Below are 24597 nucleotides of genomic sequence, written 5' to 3' on the forward strand. Positions count from 1 at the left end.
GGGCATTTAAACAGATCTCTTCAATTAACCTTTGCAGCAGCTCTGTTAGATTGGCACAATTACGGCACCCGCTTTCCAGGTGGGGAAACTGCGGCTCAGAGAGGTGAGTTACTTGCCCGAGGGCCCAGGATGCAGACCCTGGTCAGTTGCAACCACAGCCTTGCCCCTAGCCAGCCTGTGTACCATCCATGTGAACAGGAAATCTGTCTCAACAAAGGGGCAGCCAGCACCACCAGAAACAGACAAGGAAGTGTTCCAGTTTAGGAATTTTCTGGAGATTCTAGCCATCAAAGCCTGAGCTCCCTCTGCCAGCAGCTGCTTCAGCTGGGAAAGAGTCTGGCTTGGTCTCTGCACCCACAGAGCTCCAGGACACACAGAGCCGGCTCAGCATTGGGGATCTGCTTTTCCAGGGGAATCCCTGGGTTGCCTAGTGACCAACCAGTTACCATGCTGGCCTTACAGTTGGGGAGGAACAGAGTCCACACCCTGCCCTACTGGGGCCTCCACAATGCTGACCTTAGCTGCCACCACAGTCCCCAGCGCCTGCTAGGAGGTGGGTTTCCAGTGGTGGGGAGGGGGTGCATGCCAGGCTCTGAGCCATCTCCTCACAGGCAGGAGCAGGGACATGTCGTAGAAAGATTTAGAAATTTACACTGTTTCGGCCTGCCTGGCATCTGATCCCTCTCCTTTCAGTCCCAATTTCCGTTAGGGAACCACCATCCTCCATTCTCAGAATATGCAGACTGGGCAGAACTGATCCCTAGCACCTTCTGGCTTGCAGTATAAGATCCAGACATTGCCTAAAACTACTGGAAAAAGAAAAGATCCTCTTCTATTGGGTGAAATGAAATGTGGGGGCTCTTGGGGGTATCTGTGCCACTGATACAAGACAGTCTATCTGAGGTCAAAGCCCAAAGTGTCCTCGAGCATCTGGAACCAGCCATACTTGAAGTATGTGTGAGCCAAACATTCCCTTCTATGCTGAACACTGTGAACTAGGTTTCTGTCAGCTGCATTTGAAACAGAGTTCTAACGGAAATACCCTGAGCTGAGAGTCAGAAGGTTAACTTATTAACTACCCAGGTAACCCTGGGCAAACCTCTATCTCCCTGGAGCAATTATGGGACCTCAGGGTGTTGGCTTAGAGGATTCAGACTGGAGGGCTCGACAGAGGTCACAGGATGGGGGGTGGACTCCAGGACAGGTCCAAGAGCCCTCTAATATTATGCACAAAATCAGACATGTGTGTGCAGCTTTCTGGGATGACCCTCATCAGATTCTCAAGAGTGGTCCCAAATACTTGCCATGATTCCTACTTCAGACTTTTTTAATGAATACACACACACAGAGGGCTTCAAATAGTGCCTGTCCCACAGATTCAACACGTAAGAGCTACTGTCATCACAGTTATCCTTGGTGGTGGTATTCTGTAGTTTTTGCTATTTTCTTTCTTCCTAAAGCCCTCTAACATAACTCCTCTCCCTCTACCTTTTCTAATAGGAAATCTAGACGTTCCCAGCATCATTTTATGAATCTTCCTGGGGCCAAGGCATCAAAGAGCTCACGTGCTATCTACACGCATTCACTCTCCCTTCAGTGGCAACCAGGGGCCACGTGGGAGAGACAGCGGAACCACGAGATGGGAGAAGCCTGGGTCCCCAAGCGGCCCCCAATGGTCCCTAGGCTCTCAGCCAACTTCGCTCAAGTGAAAAGCATAGCACCCCCTCCCTGAGCAGGTGGAGTTATTTGTTACTGCAGCACGGCTTGGCCCTGCCTGACAAACTCGTCCATTAGAGGACCAACCACACCAAGGAGTAAAGGAGACAACACCCAGTGCCCGAAGCACGCAGAAATGCTCAAATGTGGGCAGATGCTATTATGATTCCCTTCTCCTTGACCTCCAAAGGTACTTAGGCCTCAGTGATTCTGAGCAGAGGCAGGACCCAGACCCCCAAGGACTCCTCAAGACCTGGGGCCATACAGCAGCCCTGGACAAGCTGCCGACCTGTGACGCGTGGCACATTCTGTGGCAATATCCTCGAGGTGGAACTCAGCCCAGGGGTCGGGCATGTGTTTGGCCTTCTCGATTGCATGCTTCCAAGCTTCCTGCAAAAGGCAAAGGGAAATGTTAGAGCAGGGGCTGTGGGGCAGCGCTGCCCCAGCCTCCTCCTCCCCCGTGATTCCCCAGCTCTGTTCCCAGCAGACTACGTAAGTGAGAGAGAAATAATACTCCCGTCAGTGATCCTTTCAGGAACAGAGTTCCCAACACACCCTGTTTGTTCTCACATGGGCACAGCCTTCCCATGGGCAGAAGAGACATATCTGAATGATGAAACCAAAGAAACATAATGCACGTAGGGAAGCACATTTTTTAAAAAATATTTTATTTATTTATTTGACAGAGAGAGAGATCACAAGTAGGCAGAGGAGGCAGGCAGAGAGAAGGGGGAAGCAGGCTCCCTGCTGAGCAGAGAGCCCGAAGCAGGGCTAGATCTCAGGACCCTGAGATCATGACCTGAGCCGAAGGCAGAGGCTTAAACCACTAAGCCACCCAGGCGCCCCGGGAAGCACATTTTAAAGATTTATTTATTTTGCGGAGAGAGACAGAGAGAAAGAGCATGAGTGCATGTGCAAGTTGGGGGTTGGGACCGGGGGAGAGGGGGGAGAATCTCGAGCAGACTCCCGCCCCTCCGTGGGGAGCCCAAATCCGGGCTCCATCCCAGGACCCTGAGATCATGACCCAAGCTGAAATCAAGAGTTGGACGCTTAACTGACTGAGCCACCTGGGCACCCCAAACTGGAAAACACTTGAATGACCTTTCATAACCAGTGCTGGCCGGGATCTGGGGAAATGGGTGCCCTCGCATACAGTCAGTGGGTCAAAATTGCCTCCAAAGGCAACCTGGCAATGTACTGGGATCAAAAATGTGAATTCCTGTATTCTGACCCAGCAATTTTACATCTAGAAACGTGTCCTAGAGAAATACACGAGTCCGCAAACATACACATACAAAACTGAATTCAACCCAATGCCCATCTGTGGGGACTGATTAAATGCACTTTGATTATACCCACTGGAAATGCTACAGAGCCCTTTCAAACAACTGTGCTTACTCTGGGTGGGAACTCTGGACCCTATCAGAGCCAACATCACCTTTTTGGAAATACTGTATAAATCACTTTCATTGCCCTAAATGAAAATTATAGACAACACCATCTTCCTGAACTCAGAATATCTCCAGCCACACCAAAGATATGTTGCCTTTACATTAACAGAGCCCTAAGTTCTGGGCTCAGATGATTACGAACAGATTCCCATGAGACATTCCAAGGTCCTGCGGTCACAGGAATATTCCTTGTGCAGGACTGCCTTGCCCATTTCAGGCTTTTAGCATCCATGCCCTGACCTTCTCAATGCCTTAGTGCCCTGAATCATTGTGGGAACCCAAAATAGCCCCCTAAATTTTTAAAACCTTTGAGAAACAGGGTTTCTGGGTATTCACTGGGAAAGACAAGCAAGGCACATTATGGAGGCAAGGCTGATTCTCAACAATATCACCTCCCAACCCCGTTTCTTATTTTAAAAAGCTCATTTTATTGCTTTTATAATCCCCAAGGTAGAATCCTTCCCTGTCCCCTCCCTACACTCCAGCACCCACACTGGGTCACCATCTCTTCCTGCTCTTTCCCCTGCAGGATCAGTGAGGCCAAAACTCCTTTCCAGAGCCTGAGCCACGATGGGGAGGGGGCTGAACACTGGGGGTGGCAGACCCAGAGCAGTTCCAGACCTCCTCACCTGCCATCGGGATCCCTCGGCCATCAGCACTAGCCCTGTGGGAGCTCAGCTTCCCACGGGCTCAGGCCCAGACAGGACAGCACCCCAAGCGTATGGCTGGCCTGAGCCTTGGCCTCACGGTTGGGTTCCTGCCCATGAGAAGAGAAGGCAGAGCAACTGAGCTTTCTGAGACACACGTGCACACCAAGTTTCCCACAGGCTAGGACTTCCTCATGGGGGCTTGGGATTCCAATCTCTGCAAAGTCCAGAAACAAAGCCCAGAATTTCTTTCTTCCAATTTGAAACCAAATTCATGCTTAACGAAAACACTCAGAAAAGAGAAAAGACAAAATTCAAACCCACCACGTGTCATCAACCCAGAGCAATGATTGCCCAATGCTTTGGGCTTGTTCTTTTCCAGATCCTTCTGATACATCTTTCGTACAACTGGAATCACACTGTAAATACAGTTTACAGGGCGCCTGGGTGGTTCAGTGGGTTAAAGCCTCTGACTTCAGCTCGGGTCGGGATCCCAGGGTCCTGGGATTGAGCCCTGTATCGGGCTCTCTGCTTGGTGGGGAGCCTGCTTCCTCCTCTCTCTCTGCCTGCCTCTCTGCCTACTTGTGATCTCTCTCTGTCAAAAATAAATTTAAAAAAAAATACAGTTTACAGCCTTTCAGGAGAGTGGGCCCATAGGGATTGGTACTTTATATGGTGATCTTACTTTCCTGCTTCCAAATGTATGATCTGCTTACTGTAAAAAACCACACACACTACAGAATGCGAAGTAGAAAATGAAAGTACTTTGTGACCCAGTGCTCTGAAAACCACAGCTGACGGCTGATTTAGATTCTAAGTTTGTTCCTCTGAATTTGTTAACACGCAGGAATATAGCATCAGACCAGAGCCCTCGAATTCTGCTCTGCTCCTTACTTTTTTCCTCTTAACACAGGGCCTTGGATGTCCTTCCATGTCGTACATATAGGCAGGCTGGGTCGACCCCATTTTCCTTCTGCAGTTGTGAGACACACAATTATATAAATGTACCTTCAGGTATTTCTCTAACCTCGGCTGATGGATACTGGGATTCTCTCCAATAATCCCCAATGCAGGCAGCCCTGAAGTGAACACCGTCATATGTAAATCCTTACGCCAACTGTACAAAATCTTGGTAGGACATATTTCTTGGAAGTGTAATTGTTGGGTCACATTGAAAATGTACAAATTGGGAGTTCTCCTCCAAAAAATTTCTCCTAAATGACACTCCAAGAGGCAGAGAACATATCACTTAAATATTTATTTTAGTTTTTTTAAAGACTTCTTTGAGAGAGAGCAAGAGAGCGAGCCAGCTCTCATATACAAGTTGGGGGAAGGGTAGAGGGTGAGAATCTTCAAGCAGACTCTCCACTGAGCGCAGTCCTAACAGGGGGCTGGATCCCACGACCCAAGAGATCACGACCCGAACCAAAGCCAAGAGTCCAACGCTCAAGCGGCTGAGCCACCCAGGCACCCCCATCCCTTACATTTTTTAAACACAAACATGACATCATGAATTTGCAAGTTAGCTGGAATAGCTAAGTCACTACTGACATCACCGTGCCCCTGTGGTTCTCCGCTGTTAGACTGTGAGCTTGTCACTGATTTTTCCCTGTAGTAACCGTGCCGCAGACATGTTTGGAACTAAAACAGTTCCTGAATCTCTGCACTTAAAAAAAAAAGAAAAAAAGTACCACTCTCTCTTTTCCTATTCTAGCTACTGTGAATGGCAGCCTGTCTGATCCCAGCCTGTCAAGGAAGTTGCAGTGTTCTGAGCCTGAGGGTCTGTCCATCCGTCTGTCCGTCCATCTGTCCTGGTGCTCTATGCCCTGCCTGGGACACGTGGCTCTCCCACTATACTATCTCAACCAGTGACTCAAACGCTCCCCAACTCTCCCCATTCAATGAGGAAATTACCTCTTGGCTGGAGGCTGTGGTTCCAAATGAAAACAAAACAAAAAACAAGGAAAAAATACTTCAGAATTTGAGGGCGTGTTATTCCACAGGATCAAAATTACTTTTTGCCAAACCCAGGAAAGAATGTGGCATGCCTTGCTGGCAACGGGCGGGTTTAATGCCACCAGCATTTCTTTTAAGGTACAACATAAAAAGTCCTGGACGAAGATTTGTTCCCTCGACTCTGGTCCCCACCCTCGGCTGACTAACTGTGCGATCCTCCATTTCCTTGTTTACAAAGGACATCGAAGAACATTTTGACTAATAGTGGCCAATGTTTTTCCTGCCCCCCTCACCTGGGCTAGACACATTTATCCCCCAAAGAAATAGCAGCTCGCTGACATTTACAATGCTCTTTACAGTTAACAGCGCCAAAATAAGCTGCGGACCACCGGTTTTATTTATTTATTTATTTATTTATTATATATTTATATTATATAATATATTATATAATATATAATATTATATATTATATTATATTATTTATTATATTTATTATTTATTATATTATTTATTTATTTTACCCATCAGGTCAAGAAAAACAGGTGTTTGTGGAGGCTGAAGAAGTGGGTCCTCTCAGACCCCAAGAATGGGGGAAGCAGGTACTGTCACCTGACAGCCATCCGGTAGTGCTTTCACTGCCTCATGACCCAGCTACCCTGATCACCTACCCAGATGTGCACAGGTGAGCAGCCAAGGATGGGTCTGCGCTTATGATGCTAGAGAACGCTCGGGCATTGCCGAAAACCTGCCTGTGCCCAGGGAGAAGATGCTACACACTTGGTATCGTAGAACGGAGCCATTAAAAAGATCAAGGTGTATCGCTTCTCGGCCTTTTGGCTAAGATCGAGGTGTGGGGTGCCTGGGTGGCTCAGCTGATTAAGCAGGCATCCAACTCCTGATTTCAGTTCCGGTCATGATCTTCCGGTCATGATCTCTGGATCACAGGATTAAGTCCGGCACTGGGCTCTGTGCTCCGTATGGCGTCTGTTTCGGATTATCTGCTTCTCCCTTTGGCCCTCCCCCACTCATGTGCATTCCCTTTCCTTCTCTCTCAAATAAATAAATAACATCTTTAAAAAAAAAAAAAAAGATCAAGGTGAGGTGTGTTCAAGACACCGGGTGGCTAGGGGTGCCTGGGTGGCTCAGTGGGTTAAAGCTTCTGCCTTCGGCTCTGGTCATGATCTCAGGGTCCTAGGATCGAGCCCCGCATCAGGCTCTCTGCTCAGCAGGGAGCCTGCTCCGCCCCCCAACTTCTCTCTGCCTACTTGTAATCTCTGTCAAATAAATAAATAAATAAAATCTTTAAAAAGAAAAAAAAAAAAAAAAAAGACACCCAGGTGGCTCAGTCAGTTAAGCATCTGACTCTTGGTATCGGCTCAGGTCTCAATGTAAGGGCTGTGAGTTCAAGCCCCACACTGGGCTCCACGCTGGCCCAAAGTGGAGCCTACTTTAAAGAAAAAAAACATCAACAGGTTGGGCCATCTGGCTGGCTCAGTCGGAAAAGCATGTGATTCTTGATCTTGGGGGTCATGAATTCAAGCCCCACGTTGGGTGTACAGATTATTTAAAAAAAAAAACAAAAACAAAAAGGTCAAGGTATTGAATGGGCAATCGCTAAGACGAACTGTTTAGGGAGTTAAAAAAGCAAGTTGCTGAATAATGGAAACAGTATGACACCATTAACTGGTGGAGGAAACCCACAAACCAGCACTACGCATTTCTAAGAATGAGTGTGTCTGTACATATACACGTAAGTATATCTTTATGTATGAGGACAGGAAAGAGGTCTGAAAGTGCTTTATACCAAATGAATCTAAAATGGTCTTCTCTGGGAATAGAAGGAGGATAAGGGGATGGTCAAGGAGACTTCAGCTTTATCTACATTGTGTGCCTGTTTTCACTATGAGAACATTAACACATGGAATCTAGAATAGGTAACGGATGGGTAAGTCGAAGTTAACAAAGATCACTGGGTTAGGGGATTCTCAAGGCCCTGCTAGCTCTAAAGTTCTCTAGTTTTAAAGATCTGGAAAAAAAGAAAATAAAATAGAGGTGCGGGGCACCTGGGTGGCTCAGTGGGTTAAAGCCTCTGCCTTCCGCTCAGGTCATGATCCCAGGGTCCTGGGATCGAGCCCCGCATTGGAGAGAACCTGCTTCCCCCTCTCTCTCTGCCTGCCTCTCTGCCTACTTGTGATCTCTGTCAAATAAATCAATAAAATCTTTAAAAAATATATAAAATAAAATAAGGGTGCCTGGGTGGCTCAGTTCATTAAGTGCCTTTGGCTCAGGTCATCATCTCAGGGTCCTGGGATCGAGACCCTCGGGCTCTGCGCTCAGCAGTCTGCTTCTCCCTCGCCCTCTGCCCTGCTCATGCTCTCTCTAATAAATAAATAAAATATTTTTCAAAAACTAAGACAAACTAAAATAAAGGTCCAAACTCAGTTGTTGATGCACACTATCTTTCCCAGAATGGGGGGGCTCTGGAAGGGGGGGGCGGTTCCTAAAAAGGAAAATATAACCTTGCCTAGAGAGTGGAAAAATCTTTGGTTCCTCAAAGCCCAATAGTACAAAATAAAAATAAATACAAGGGAGCCTGGGTGGCTCTGTTAAGCAACTGCCTTCGGCTCAGGTCATGATCCTGGAGTCCCGGGATCGAGTCCCACACTGGGCTCCTTGCTCGGCGGGGAGTCTGCTTCTCCTGCTGACCTCTCTACTCTCAAATAAATAAATAAAATCTTTAAATACATAAATACATAAATATATAAATAATAATAACAACCAATTTCCTGGAATACGCCAGTGTGAGGCCGGGTGTGCAGGTAACGTGTTTGCAATTTCTCTGGCACATGGGATGTTACTGCTGACTTGGCGCTGCTCTTACATCGCTGTTCTTACGACCACCGACACGGCAATCACGGCCTCTGATCTTACGTGAGGAAGCATCCAGAGGCTGCCTAAGTCCTCCCCGAGATATCAACAGTTACTCTCCCAGTGGATGTCATACAATGTTTTTCCTACAATCCTTTCCATAGACTCTAAGAAACTCTAGCTCTAGGTCAGCCTGCCTTGCCCCTGCTGGCTACACCCAAGGATGCAGAAAAGCAGTGGAAGAATGGGGGAAGCGAGCTTGCTTGCTTGGTTGTTCACTGTGAAAGGAGCCACAGGGCTGTGTGGCTGCCCCGGTCTGGACCGCATGCCTACAGAGGTTTCATGCAACCTCCAGGGAACACGGTATTGACTATGGCAGCAAAAAACCTGGAGGCTGCCGGCAAGAGGAAATGCTTACCCCAACGGTGCCGCGTCCATACAGTGGGCTGCCAGGGAGACGTTAAGAAAAAAGAGGAACCAGATCCACATTTACTAATATGGAAAGCTATGCACCATCTCTCGTTTGCCAAGAAAAACTGGTCACTGAAGAGCATATATACATGATCTTATTATTGTGATAAAAATCCCTATTTAGTCAAGTCTCTATTTATAGTAAATTACAGAAAAGACCGAAATACACACTAGGACCTCCACAGCAAATATATCTACACTCTCACCGCTTTCTGCCAGGAACAGGGAGTACTTCTATAAGCAATCAAACAAGTGACTACCAAAGAAATAAAGCTAAAAATTGTAAAGAAATCTTTGTCAAAGGGAGTAGTTGCTGCTGGTGTCCCTGCAGTGGGATTCAGAGCCAGGGCGAGAGAGGAAAGGATGGGAAGGATGGAAATAATAACCAGCAAAGCTGGGGTGCCTGGGTGGCTCAGTTGGTTAAGCGTTGGCCTGCGGCTCAGGTCACAGTCCGGGGGTCCTGGGATGGAGCCTTGTCGTGGGCTCCCTGCTCCACGGCGAGTCTGCTTCTCCTTCTCCCTCTGCCCCCTGCCCATTTGTGTGCGTGTTCTTGTCTCTCAAATAAATAAATCAAATCTTTAAAAAAGAAAAAAAGCCCGGCAAAGCAGTAACATTCCCTGGGGTGGCATAACACTCTTGCCTCCTAGAAGCCCCTCCCCAGACAGAATCCCAGACTGCATCACGGCGCCTGCGCTGAAGCCCAGGCCGGCAGGCAGGGCAGCTCCCCAGTCCACCGAGAAGGTGCCTGAGGCTCGGAGAGCAAAGAGGAAACTTGCCTATAGACCTGCAGCAACCAGGAGCCGGCAGACCCAGAACTCAGACCAAGCCCGTCAAGCCCCAGTTCCCCACTCTTTTGCAAAAAGGGAGTTTGAGAACCAAACTGAGTATGACCATGTGACCCAAATGCGGATCAAGAGGGGACCTGGGCGGCTCAGCGGGTTGAACGTGTTCAGCTCAGGTCATGATCCCAGGGTCCCGGGATCGAGCCCCGGGTCGGGCTCCTTGCTCAGTGGGGAAACTGCTTCTCCCTCTGCCTCTGCTGTTCCCCTTGCTTGCGCTCTCTAATAAATAAATAAAAACTTAAAAAAAATATATGGTATCTCCATGCGACGGGGTAGTATTCATCCATGAAAAACGAGCATGGACACAGGGTTCTACACGGAGGAACCTCAAAAATGTTGCATCAGGTGAAAGAAACCAGACACAAAAGACCCCATGTTATGTAATCCAATTTCTATGAAATGTCCAGAACAGGCAAATCCATAGAGACTGAAAGTAGATTAGTGGCTGCCAGAGGCTGGGTGGACTGGGGATCCTGGGCGGGTATGGCTAAGGGGTGTGCGGTTTCTTTTTAGGGCTAAGGAAGATGGGCTAAAATTGATACTGGTGATGGGCGTGCAGAATTGTATAAATGTATTTCAAGCTGCTGCACTGGACATTCCCAACGGGTAAATTGTATGTTATATGAATTCTATTGCAATGAAGCTGCTAAAAAAATTTGCCAAAGTTAAAGAAGGGGCCCCTTGTACCCCTAGTACATTTCCACAAAGGATCTGAGCACCTGCATAGACTTCGGAGAGAGGAGTCCCAGCAGTCGGACGTGCGTCTCCACAGCCTCCTCCTGTTTTTCAGACACGGGTCACCGGGTGACCTCCTGCCTACTGCCAGAGTCCTCCTCTTTTCCCTTCATCTGCCCAGCAGGCCCTCATCTTGCTGGAGGTCCAGAGCTTTCTGGACTGCTAGATGCCTAAGCTTCCCTGTCTGGTTGTGCATTCCCAAAGCACTGGGGAGAGCCCCAAAATGTCCATCATCTCTGGGTATGCACAGAGCTTCCTGCAGTCACGGGGTAGGGACAGAAGCCCAGTCCTGCCAGGGTGGGGCTTCCTGGGGTTTGGGGTGGGCAGGGACATCTCTCTTCTCTGTAAGTCATTGGATGCTGTCATCTCCATCTCATTCTGGGGTAATCGCTGTCCTCTGACCCAGCTGTTGGGGCCACCCTTGGTGGGCTGAAAATAGAACTAGAATCACCAAAGTCTTCCGACAAGGGCATGGGGAGCCAGCATGCTCACACAGCGTGAGCAGCAGACGCCGGTGCAACCTCTTAGAGGCAGTCGGCAATGCCCAGCTGGGTTCTAAACGTTTTGCTCCAGCCACTCCACACCTGGGGATTTAACATGGCAGGTGCGCCCAGGCACAGGCACAAGGCCATATGGACAGAGATGTTTTTGGAAGAGCTGTTTGTGGTAGCAAAAGACTGGAAACGACCTTCCTACCCACCCATGAGGGACTGGCTCAATTCACTATGGGGCTTCCAGACATGATATTCAGCCTTCAAGAAACTACAAAAAATTAGCTGCCCCATGCTGTGGTCATGAAGACCATCGAGTGATTCAGATCCCAGAGCCTCAGGCTGGCCATCTACGCCTTTCCTCCCAGGACTTCTGTACAGATCAAACATGAGTAAAGTGTGCAGAGCCATGACTGCCCTTCCCACCGCAGCTGTTACGTAAGGGGTAGCTGATGACAGCTCGTCTGTGCCCATAAGGGAAGACAGCCCCAAGACTGCAGAACAGGTTTGCAGGCACCTAACATTCCCATAAAAAAGAAAAGGGGGAGGGTCATATACATGTGTGTGCTTGTACAGGCCGGGAACACCTCTGGAAGGACATCCCCCAGGGAACAGGGATGGGGGGCGGGGCGAGGCTCACTTATCACTCTACCTTGGATTCAGTTTGAATTTTTTTTTTTTTACCTTAGATATATATTGATTTACGTATTAGGAAATGTACATGTATTTTAAAGTTTGCTTAGATATACACATAAGGAGATTTATTATAGCACTGTTTGTAAAGGAAAAAAGGTGGGGGGGGGCAATGGAAGTGTCCTCCCAAGAAGAGGGCTGGCTCCAGAAATCCATGTACATTATGTGACAGAATACAATTCACTCTAAAAATAAAAGAGGCGAGGGGCCCCTGGACGGCTCAGTTGGTTAAGCATCTGATTCTTGATTTTGGCTCAGATCACGATCTCAGGGTCCAGAGATCAAGCCCCGTGTCAGGTTCTGCACTCGGTGCGGAATGTGCTTGGGATTCTCTCTCCCTCTCCCTCTGCCCCCACAAATAAATTTAAAAAAAAAAGAGAAATAAAAGAGGTGAAAAATAAATAAATAGGTAGATAAAGGTAGGTAGGTAGGTAGGTAAAAGAGGTGGGATATGGAATGACCCCCAAGATACTCCCAGACCAGGAAAACAATTTTTTTTTTTTAAAGATTTTATTTATTTATTTGTCATAGAGAGAGAAGCGAGAGTGAGCACAGGCAGACAGAGTGGCAGGCAGAGGGAGAAGCAGGCTCCCTGCCAAGCAAGGAGCCCGATGTGGGACTCGATCCCAGGATGCCGGGATCATGACCTGAGCCGAAGGCAGCTGCTTAACCAACTGAGCCACCCAGGCGTCCCCAGGAAAACAATTTTTAAAAATAAAATTTCCCACTTTATTTCTTTTTTAAAGATTTTATTTATTTATTTGAGAGAGTGAGAGAGAGCACAAACAGGGGGAGGGATGGTGGGAGAAGCAGGCTCCCCGCTGAGCAGGGAGCCCGGCATGAGGCTCGATCCCATGACCCTGAGATCACGACCTGAGCCGAAGGCAGATGTTTAACAGACTGAGCCACCTGGGTGTCTCAAATTTCCTACTTTATTGAAAAATTTAAAATATATGTGTGCTCATTTTAGACAGGAGAAACAACAGAACAGTGGAAAGGGAATGCGATCTCTCCAGATCCTATCCATTTTGGAGCACTGATATACTCCCTTCCAGGCTTTTGTTGTGTGTACGCGCACACACGCACGTGTGTGTACAAGCGTGCACGCGTGAGTGTGTTTTACAAAGCTGGAACTATACTCTATATTCTTTTTTTTTTTTAAGATTTATTTTTTTGACAGAGATCACAAGTAGGCAGAGAGGCAGGCAGAGGGGGGGGGGGAAGCAGGTTCCCTGCTGAGCAGAGAACCCGATGCAGGGCTCGATCCCAGGACCCCGAGATCATGACCTGAGCCGAAGACAGAGGCTTAACCCTCTGAGCCACCCAGGGGCCCCTATACTCTATATTCTATCTGAGTTTAACTCCAGAGCAGAAGCACTTTCCCATGTTAGAGCAAATTCTATAAACATCCTTGGTTGGCTGCCCGATGTTATATCAAGAGGGCGGCCCCCTGAACGACTCCACCACCATCCTCCGGGGAATGAATCGGAAGGCTGTGGCCTTGACAGTGACAGAATTGGACTGTTCACACCACACGCTCGGTCCTTGCCAGGGTGACGCCTCTCTGGAGGCCATTTCGGTTGAACAACCCAGGTTGCCATGTCAACAGTAAACAGAAAACACGTTCCCTTCGGGGAGGGCCAGGAGGAGCGAGGTTTGGAAAATGGAGCTGCTGTCACCCCTCCAAAGCTGCCTCAGGCAACAGGAACCCCACAGAGCCTGCTTTCCGTTACCCAGGACGGTGGACAACCAAGAGGCACGACTGGTCCATAACTGGTCATTAGACCCAGTACAAGGAAGGGCAAGTGCAGTCAGATCGTCCCCACCCTTGCAGGGAGCAGTTGACTCAGCTGGGGGATGACAAGACGCACGCAGAGGTCTGCTCGGAGCCCCAAAGAATGCTCAAGAGAGAGCCAGGGCAGGGTGTCTTAAAACCACATCTCGAGGGAGCCAGAACAATCGCTTTAACAGACCAGACTGAGACATTAGTTTAAAGAGCTTTCAGGCAGAGGCGTGAAAAGGGAAACCTGTTCCAGGAACAGGGAGAGGTGTGGGGTGAGCAGAGCCTGAGGGGCCCCTGGGGACCATGTGCGCGCCCATCCTCGGTGAGGATTTTGAACCAGGCCTTGTAGAAATTTTAAGGAGGGGCAATTTATTGATTTCTTTGTTTGGGAGAGGTGAGGTGACCTGGCTGTTTTGCTTTAGTTTTCTTCTTCTAAAGTCTTTTTCTGCACACAAATAATACATGGGTTTGGCTTAAAAGTCTCGTATGTTTAGAGATATATATAATGTAGACAAAGCCCCCCGTAATAGCACCCTTTACCCCCAAGAGAATCACTATTAACTACTGTGTACAAATTCCTCCATACAAGTTTTGGCTATGTAAATATGAAGATGTGTATATCTTTTTGATAAATGTGGGATTGTATTATACTTCAACTTGCCTTCTTAATTAACAGTATATAAAAATAAAAATAGCTACCATTTTTTTTAAAGATTTTATTTATTTATAAGATCACAAGTAGGCAGAGAGGCAGGCAGAGAGGGAGGGGGAAGCAGGCTCCCCGCTGAGCAGAGAGCCCGACGTGGGGCTTGATCCCAGGACCCTGGGATCATGACCTGAGCCGAAGGCAGAGGCTTTAACCCACTGAGCCACCCAGGCACCCGTATAGCTATCAATTTTTATTTTTTAATTAATTAATTAATTAATTAATTAATTAATTAATTATTTTTCCTAAAGATTTTTGTTTTATTTATTTGACAGACAGAGATCACCAGTAGGCAGTGAAGCAGGCAGAGAGAGAGAGAGGAGGAAGCAGGCCCCCTGCTGAGCAGAGAGCCCGAAGTGGGGCTCGATCCCAGGACCCTGGGATCATGACCTGAGCCGAAGGCAGAGGCTTTAACCCACTGAGCCACCCAGGCGCCCCTCATTTTTTAAATTCTAATTATGCCCATACTGTCCTTATGGCTTTTCATGGATCTTCCCACCAAATATGTGTGTATGTATACACACACACACACACACACACATACACGTATCTTGGCATTGTCAGTCAAATCACATAGAAACATCATCTCTGGGATGTCTGCCTGGCTCAGTTGGTTAAGCGTCTACCCTTGGCTTGGGTCATGTTCCTGGGCTCCTGGGGATGGAGCCCCATGTCACTCTCTTTGTTCAGCAGGGAGCCTGCTTCTCCCTCGCCCTCTGCCTGCAGTTCCCCCTGCTTGTGCTCACTCTCCCTCCCTGTCAAATAAATAAATAAAATATAAAAAGAAAAGAAATATCATCTCTGTTTTAATGTAAATACAGTATTCTCTTAGGACCATGGTTTAAAATTTATTATTTATTTATTTATTTTTTTTTTTTTCTTCTGACCATGGTTTAAAATATAAATTAGGTCCTCTTGGGGTGCCTGGGTGGCTCAGTGGGTTAAGCCTCTGCCTTCAGCTCAGGTCATGATCTCAGGGTCCTGGGATCGAGCCCCACATGGGGCTCTCTGCTTGGCAGGGAGCCTGCTTCCTCCCCGCCCTCATCTCTCTGCCTGCCTCTTTGCCTACTTGTGATCTCTCTCTGTCAAATAAATAAATAAAATCTTAAAAAAAAAATAAGGAAATGACTGGGTCAGAGAGAGAACACTTGGTTCTCTCCCAAACCTTGTCTGCAACTGGGATGGAGAGGGTCAAATCTGTCTTTGCATGTGGTTCCAACTGTAATGTGGGGTGCTGGGGCTGGTGGGGGTCCATCTGCCTGATGTGTAAACTGAGGCACAGGAGAATAAAGAACAGGTAAAGAGAGACAGAGAGGGACCCCTGGGTGGCTCGGTCTTTAAGCATCTGCCTTCGGCTCAGGTCAGGATCCTAGGGTCCTGGGATCGAGCCCCACATCGGGCTCCCTGCTCAGTGGGAAGCCTGCTTTTCCCTCTCCCTCTGCTGCTCCCCCTGCTTGTGTTCCCTCTCTCACAGTGTCTCTCTGTGTCAAATAAATACAATAAAATCCTTAAAAAAAAGAGAGAGAGAGAGAGAAAGCTCTGCTACCTTCCAATTCCTAGACCCATTCCCTGAGAGGCCAGACATTGTTTCTTCCCTTGGCTCCCAAGAAATAAATACCCTTCTTCCCTTGAGATGGTGTGAGCTGGCTTCTGTTTCATGAGCCCTGAGCCCCAGCCCCCGCTGGGACCCAGATTCCCTCAGACCAAGTATGGGATGCCTCAGCAATCTGCGTCTCCTCAAGCCCCGACCCACAGTGAACACAAGCACGCCAGGCTGTCCCCCTGCCCTTCCCATGCAGCCCTCCACGGGGCTGGGTGTGCGGCTCAGGGGTTGGCTGAAGACAGGAAAGCAAGACAAGCCACCACCTGATCCCACAGTGCCCCCCCCCCCCCCCGCCAACTTCACAGGGGACCTACAGGGCTGTGTCCAGAGCTGTCTGCCCCACAGAGACTTAATCTAGAACTCTGGTCCTGACAAAAGAAAATAACCAACTGTCCAAGAACTGTAATTATTAATTTCCTAAAAGCAGATTAATTCTGAAGTTAGAGAAGAGTGACTCCAATTCCTAATCCCAAAGCGGTAATGTACATTTTGCTTTCAGTACTAACTGATACCTTCTGTGGGCCTCAAATTAATAAGGAGAGCATTATTCCATTTAAGTTTTTTTCAAGGCACCTGGCTGGCTCAGTTGGAAGAACACATGACCCTTGATCATGGGGTTATGAGTTTGAGCCCCACGTTGGGCACAGAGATGAGACTAACTAAATGAAATTTTTTTCATCACCAGTTATGATACAAAAGCCCTATAATCATCCTTTCCCCTCTCTTTATACCAGTTTTACCATAGTAGGAACACAAATCTCTGACAAAACAAGTACTCTTCCCGCTCAAAAAAAAAACAAACAAAAAAAACAAAACAAAAAAAAAACAAAAAAAACAAAACAAAAAAAAAACAAAAAAACAAAACAAACAAAAAAAAACAAAAAAAAAACCAAGTACTCTTTTCCTTAATACAGAAAGATGCCCAACTCTAAGCAATGTTTTTTTTTTTAATTTTCTAATTAAGATTTCTATTTTAATTCCAGTTTCATACAGTGTTGTAGTAAGGCGGGGGCTCTTTTGACTACAACCAACACGAAGAACCGTATTTTATATCATGTCCCTGGACCCACATACACATCCATCAGGAGTGAAATGCAGACATTTATGTGATTAGAGCCTGGCTGTCAACAAACAACTGGTTTACCACATTCATGTGTGTGAACATGTTTCTGCATATGTTCCAAAAAGTAAGATCTTTATGGGTACCTGGGTGGGTCAGTTAGTTGGGCAACTGCCTTTGTCTCAGGTCATGATCCTGGAGTCCTGGGATCAAGTCCCGAATAGGGCTCTGTGCTCAGTGGGGAACCTGCTTCTCCCTCTGGCCCTCCCCTTCTCATGCTCTCTCTCTCGCTCTCTCATTCTCTAATAAATAAATAAAATCTTAAAAAAAAAAATACAGGGGCGCCTGGGTGGCTCAGTAGGTTAAGCCGCTGCCTTCGGCTCAGGTCATGATCCCAGGTCCTGGGTTCAAGCCCCACATCGGGCTTTCCGCTCAGCGGGGAGCCTGCTTCCTCCTCTCTCTCTGCTTGCCTCTCTGCCTACTTGTGATTTCTCTCTGTCAAATAAATAAATAAAATCTTTAAAAAAAAAATACAATCTTTACAATTTGCAATGGTCTCCTATATTTCCTAGTCTATTCTGCTCTGCTGCATTTTTTTAAAAAGCTGGTTAAGGTTTTCACAACCCAGTAGTGGGTCTTCACAGCTATTTCAAAAACACCTGCTCAAAAGTAATGCAACTTGTTTTAAGCCAACAAAATCCTCCCAGGGTGACACACATACCCCCAGACGCAGAATTTAGAATGGTGCCCAGGCTTTGGAAACCCAGGGAAGACCCCAAGCAGCTCCCCGATCCCTTGCGGCAGGTAGGTAGGGGTGGAACGGCTGGTCCACTCACCTTAAAATGGAAGGAGCTTGCGGGGGACCCGCTGGAGCCATACTGTTCACTCTTCGTTAGGTTGCTGGAGTAGTTATTAACCTTGAAATTGCCATTCTGGTGAGACCTGGGGTCATCGGTGATGGGGCAGATGAAGTAACCTTCCTCATCATCGCTGTCGGCCTCAGAGTCACCGTCATGACCAGCCCGGGGGGTCTGGCCGCCGTCAATACCTTCCAGGCGGAAAATGAGGTCTTCGTCTGCCATGTTCCTGGGAGGCCCGTGTTACCCAACGGGTGGGCAGCAGAGCCAGAGTGGCAGGGCAAACGCAGCGGTGTGGGTCCTACAAGGGAAGCGAGACAATGGGTACCAGGGCCCAGGGAGTGAGAGCTCACGGTGCATCTCACCCTGGGTGCCCCCGGTGGCAAAGAGAACTGGCACCCTCGGAGGGAAAAGTACAGCATCTTTTGGGGAGGCTCACTTGGCAGGTGGCATGTAGAACATTTTAAATGTACAAACCCGTTGACCAAGTAATTCCACTTTGGAGAACTCAGGGTCTGAAATAAGGTAGGGAAAATAAATGCTTCTTAAGCAACGGGAGTGATCTTTTTTAGAAGGTAAAGTAGATCAGATCGTTCCTTGGCTTAACACCCTCCGGCAGCTTCTCTCCAATGGCTTTTAAGACTATAAGGCCGGCTTTAGTCTGGTCCCTGCCCACTTCTCCTCTGGCCTTGGCACCTCTCCAGGCCCAATGGCTTGCTCTCTGTGTGGTGAATACAGGAAGCCCATTTCCACCCCAGGGCCTTTGTACTTGCTAACCCCTGTGCCTGGAACAATCTTCCCCATCTTCCAATAGTGGGTTCCCTTTCATCAGTTGGATCCTGACTCATCTAGAGAAATCTCGATTCAAAGGACTCCTCTCAAATGCACCTGCACTACTCCCTAAAACATCTCTCTCTGCTTTATTCGCTACGGGGAGGTTTTCCCAAGCTGAAACCTCCTTTACTCTCTTACTGTCTGTATCCCCAGTGCCTCGAAGAACGCGTGGCATAGATTGGGGCTCTATACACATCCCAAAAATGGTTGAGTGACCCAAAGAATGTCCTCTTTAGCATGATCAATAACAGGGGGGAAAAAAAAAAGCTAACAGCCCATGATATCTGTCAGTAGAGGTTTGTTAAATTAAGTATGGCTTTCTATACCATGCACTGTCATGTGACTATTACAGAGGAAGGGGAAGCTCTAGATACATAAAGACAGGCCAAAAGAGTCAAGAACAAGTTCAGCAAGATTGTAGAATACAAAATTCAATAGTATTTCTGTACACTAGCAATGAAAAATCCAAAGAAGAAATTAAGAAAACAAATCCAGCTATAAAGAACATCAAAAAGAAGAAAGTATTTGGGAATAAATTTAATAAAAGAAGTACATGACTTGTACACTGAAAAAACACACTGAAAGAAATTAAAAATCTAAAAAAAAAACCAAAATGGGAAGAGGGGCACCTGGGTGGCTCAGTGGGTTAAAGCCTCTGCCTTCTACTCAGGTCATAATCCCAGGGTCCTGGGATCGAGCCCCGAATCAGGCTCTCTGCTCAGCAGAGAACTCTGCCTACTTGTGATCTCCGTCTGTCAAATAAATAAATAAAATCTTAAAAAAAAAAAAGGGAAGATATTCTGCATTCATAGATCAGAGGATTTTTTATTTTATTTTCTTAAGACTTTATTTATTTGGGGCGCCTGGGTGGCTCAGTGGGTTAAGCCGCTGCCTTCGGCTCAGGTCATGATCCCAGGTCCTGGGTTTGAGCCCCGCATCGGGCTTTCTGCTCAGCAGGAAGCCTGCTTCCTCCTCTCTCTCTCTGCCTGCCTCTCTGCCTACTTGTGATTTCTCTCTGTCAAATGAATAAATAAAGTCTTAAAAAAAAAAAAAAAGACTTTATTTATTTATTTGACAGAAAGAGAGACAGCTAGAGAGGGAATACAGCAGGGGGAGTGGGGGAGGGAGAAGAAGGCTTCCCGCTAAGCAGGGAGCCTGATGTGGGGCTCGATCCCAGGACCCTGGGATTATGACCTGAGCAGAAGGCAGACACTTAACTACTGAGCTACCCAGGCGCCCCCAGAGAATTTAATATTGCTAAGATGGCTATACTCGCCTAAAATGATCTATAGATTCAAACCAATCGCTATCAAATTCCTACTGGCTTCTTTGAAGAAATTAACAAGCACATGCTAAAGTTCAAACGGAAACACAAGGGACTGAAAATAGCCAAAACAGTCTTGAAAAAAGAGGAACAAAGTTGAAGGAGTCACACTTCCTGAATCTTGCTATGAAGCTGCCGTCATCAAGACTGTTGGTATCAGTATTGGGATAGACACAGATCAATGGAATAGATCTGAGAGGCCAGAAATGAACCCCAATATTTACAACCATTGATTATGACAACGGCACTAAGACAATTCAATGGAGAAAGAATACTCTTTTCAACCAATGATGCCAGGACGAGTGAATATATACATGGCCAAAGAATGAAACTGAACCCTTTCCTTACACTAGTCACAAAAAATAACTAAAAATGGATCAAAGACTTACATATAAAAGCTAAAACATCATCTGACTCTTTGAAAACAATACAGGAGAAAATCTTTGTGAGATGGGACAGGTAAAGCTTTCTTAGCTATATCACAAAAAGTACAAGCAACAAAGGAACAGATAAATGAGGCACCATCAGAACTAAACACTGTGCTTCAAAGGACGCCAACGAGAGAGCGGGGAGATCACCCACAGAATGGGAGCAAAGTTTTGCAAATCATAAAGCTGGTAAGGGACTCTATAAAGAATGTAGACAACTTGGAGCGCCTGAGTGGCTCAGTGGGTTAAGCCTCTGCCTTCAGCTCAGGTCATGATCTCAGGGTCCTGGGATCGAGCCCCGCATCGGGCTCTCTGCTCGCCGGGGAGCCTGCTTCCCCCTCCCTCTCTGCCTGCCTCTCTGCCTGCTTATGATCTCTTTCACTGTCAAATAAGTAAGTTAAAAAAAAAAAAGAATGTAGACAACAATAAGATGACAAATAAGTAAAAAATGGGCAAAGGGCTTGAATAGACTTGAATAGATCTTTCTCTAGAGAAGACATAATCATGGCCAGTAGGCACATGAAAAGATGCTCAACGTCATTAGTCATTAGAGAAAGACTAGTCAAAGCCACACCCACTATGATGGATATAATAATTAAAAAAAAAAAAAAAGAAAATAGTAAATGTTGACAAGGGTACGGAAAAACTAAAACGCCCACACACTGTTGCTAGGAATGTAAAATGGTGCAACCACTTTGGAAAACAGTCTGGCAGGTCCTCAAAAAGTTAACCACAGAATTACCATATAAGCTAGCAATTCCATTGGGTACACACCCAGAGAAAGGAAAACCACCACATTAAAACTTATATACATCCGTTTATAGAAGTATTATTTGTAACAGCCAGAAACAACCTTAATGTTCGGGGACTAATGAATGAATAAATAAAATGTATCCACACAAGGGAACGCTGTGAAGCCTCAGAAAGGAGTAAAGAGGGCGCCTGGGTGGCTCAGTGGGTTAAGCCGCTGCCTTCGGCTCAGGTCATGATCTCGGGGTCCTGGGATCGAGTCCCGCGTCGGGCTCTCTGCTCGGCAGGGAGCCTGCTTCCCTCTCTCTCTCTCTGCCTGCCTCTCCGTCTACTTGTGATCTCTGTCAAATAAATAAATAAAATCTTTAAAAAAAAAAAAAAAAAGAAAGGAGTAAAGAACCCAACAGGAGTAAAGAACCCAACACTTGGGTGAACCTTGAAAGCTTCAAGGAAAAGGAATGATCTAACCACAAAAGAACACACATTGAATGACTCCATTTATATGAAATGTCCAGAGAAGGCAGATCTGTACAGACAGAAGGTATGTGAGCGGTTGCTTAAGGACGGGGAAGGGGAGACTTGAGGGAGGGAACGGGGAACAACTTCTAATGGGTTTCTTTGGAATTCGCACAAAATGTTCTTAAACTGTGTGCGGGTTGTGTGACTGCCGATATACGAAAAACCATCGGACTGTACACTTTTTAAAAGATTTTATTTATTGGGGCGCCTGGGTGGCTCAGTGGGTTAAAGCCTCTGCCTTCGGCTCAGGTCATGATCCCAGGGTCCTGGGATCGAGCCCCGCATCGGGCTCTCTGCTCACCAGGGAGCCTGCTTCCCTTCCTCTCTCTCTGCCTGCCTCTTTGCCTATTTGTGATCTCTGTCTGTCAAATAAATAAATAAAATCTTTAAAAAAAAAAAAAGATTTTATTTATTTATTTGAGAGACAGCAAGAGTGAGAGAGATCACAGAGGGAGAGGAGGGGGGTGACTCCCTGATGAGCAGAGAGGCGGACGCAGGGCTCCATCCCAGGACCCCGAGATCATGACGCTTCACTGACTAAGCCACCCAGGCCCCCCAAACTGTACACTTTAAATGGATGCACTGTAAGGTTTGTGAATCGTATTTCAATAAAGCTTAGGGTCAAAAAAAAGGTAATCCAGGGACGCCTGGGTGGCTCAGTTGGTTAAGCAGCTGCCTTCAGCTCAGGTCATGACCCCGGCGTCCTGGGATCGAGTCCCACATCGGGCAGGCTCCTTGCTTGTCAGGGAGCCTGCTTCTCCCTCTGCCTCTGCCTGCCACTCTGTCTGCCTGTGCTCACTCTAGCTCCTCTCTCTCTCTCTCTCTCTCTCTGACAAATAAATAAATAAATAATCTGTTAAAAAAAAAAAAAGGTAATCCAAAAAAGTGTCAAATTTTTTTTTAAGATTTTATTTTTAAGGGGTATCTGGGTGGCTCAGTCCCTTAAGTGTCTGCTTTTGGCTCAGGTCATGATCCCAGGGTCCTGGGATCGAGCCCCACATCAGGCTCTCGGCTCAACGGGGAGCCTGCATCTCCCTCTCCCTCTGTTTGTGCACATGCACACGCGCTCTCTTTCTCTCTGTGTCAAATAAATAAATAAAATCTTAAATTTTTTTGTTTTAATTTTTAAGTAATCTCTGCTCCCAACGTGGGGCTCAAATTTACAGCCCTGAAATCAAGAGTCACGTGCTCTACTTACTAAGCCAGCTAAACACCCCCAAAAACCTTTGAAATTTCTAAAGCAAGTTGCAGAACAGCTGGTGTATCACAGGGATCCCACTCGTGTTAAAAGAAAAAGGACATCTGTAGATGAATTAAAGCTTCCCTGAGGGACTCCCCCCAGGAACTCCAGCAGCACCGGGATGGGCAGTAGCCATGGAAGCAGGACCCTGAAGGCGTGGAGGGAACTTTTAAGAACTTGGCACACTTCTATACAGTTGTCACTTTTTACAAAGTTGGGTTGCTTGCAACATAAAATAACAAATAAGTGAAAACAATTTTAAAACTTTTTTAGATCAAGGCAATGATTCATATTTTTTTTTTAAATTTTATTTATTTGACAAGAGAGCGAGAGCACAAGCAGGGGTAGCAGCAGAGGGGGAGGGAGAAACAGACTCCCCCCACCAAGCAGGGAGCCCTCTACAGGGCTCCACAGGACCCTGAGATCATGACCTGAGCCGAAGGCAGAGGTTTAACCCACTGAGCCACCCAGGAGCCCCTCAAATAAATAAAATCTTTTTAAAAAGTCTTTTTAAAAAATCTTTTTTAAAAAGGATTTTGCTTATTTACTTGAGGAGGGGGAGAGAGCACAGGCAGGGGGAGCAGAAGAGGGAGAGGGAGAAGCAGGCTTCTCCGCTGAGCAGGGAGCCCCATGGCGGGGCTCCATCCCAGGACACTGAGATCATGACCTGAGCCGAAGGCAGACCCTTAACCATCTGAGCCACCCAGGCGCCCCGATTCTATTATTCCTAACGGCTCTTTCCACCCACAGGCAGCCTTCCAGATTGGAGGCTCTGGCCCTTTCTTAATAGTTACCATAGCGGGAAAGAAGAAATCCATTTCTATCCTAACTCGTTCCACCCAGAATGTAAATTAAAATCTCAGAAAACTGTACTTACGTCTTACCGTGTACCATGCACTCTGCTATTTTCTATTCGACTTATTTTTGTTTTGCTTTAACCTTTCTTTTCATTCTTTTTCCTTAATGCACCACCTGCAGTGATTTCTTGAAAATCGCTGCTCTGGGCATCAACTGCAAAGCTGGTTTCTTACCCTGTGGGCGAGACATGGTCACGGCTGGAGCCAATGCCTCAGCCACCCGGCCCAGCTTGTTACCAAACAGCGCTCTGGGCCCACTTCTCCCCACTCCCTTTACCCTGCCCTGGTCAGCCCTTGGCCGGAACCTCTGCTGACCAAGGTAGCGTGGTGCTTGGAGCTACCAGCAGGACCCAGCCAGGGCTGGGACCGGGGCTAGGACAGTAGAGGCAAGGCGGAGGCAGGGGGCAGAACCACAGCTTCCGCCTGCAGATCTCCAAGCAGTGTAGCCCAGTGGTGAGGAGCCTGTACTCAGGTACAAATCCAAGCTCATGACCTTGACTAGATAGATAAATCTCCCAAATACCCCTCCTCCCCATGTGAGGAGCAGAGGAAGCAGCTTCACAGCCAGTTCGCAGGACCCCAACCCCTGGCCATGTCCCAGCACAGACCTGACTTTCTCTGTGACCCTGGGAAACAAAAGGAGCTTTAGACCAGCAGCTGTGACCCTGCCTGGCACGGCGCCTTGGACTCAGCAGGCACGTGATGCAGATTCCAGAACCCAGCAGAGCAGGAGCTGTTTGATGGTTTTCCCGTTATCATAAATTTG

General features: G+C 47.2%; 1 protein-coding gene across 3 annotated transcripts in view; it reads right to left on the reverse strand.

Annotated features, from left to right (window-relative positions):
• EEF2K (eukaryotic elongation factor 2 kinase) overlaps positions 1-24597 on the reverse strand; it is a 64037-nt gene that overhangs the window by 29148 nt on the left and 10292 nt on the right. For all 3 annotated transcript variants that reach the window (XM_047712841.1, XM_047712843.1, XM_047712842.1), the window contains exons 2-3: positions 17859-18180; positions 2006-2106 (exon numbers count right to left, since the gene is read on the reverse strand). In XM_047712841.1, the coding sequence (XP_047568797.1) occupies positions 2006-2106; positions 17859-18104 (347 nt within the window). In that variant the 5' untranslated portion in view covers positions 18105-18180. The remainder of the gene's footprint in view (positions 1-2005; positions 2107-17858; positions 18181-24597) is intronic.

Source organism: Lutra lutra, chromosome 18, assembly GCF_902655055.1.
Source record: "Lutra lutra chromosome 18, mLutLut1.2, whole genome shotgun sequence".
NCBI classification, from domain to species: domain Eukaryota; kingdom Metazoa; phylum Chordata; class Mammalia; order Carnivora; family Mustelidae; genus Lutra; species Lutra lutra.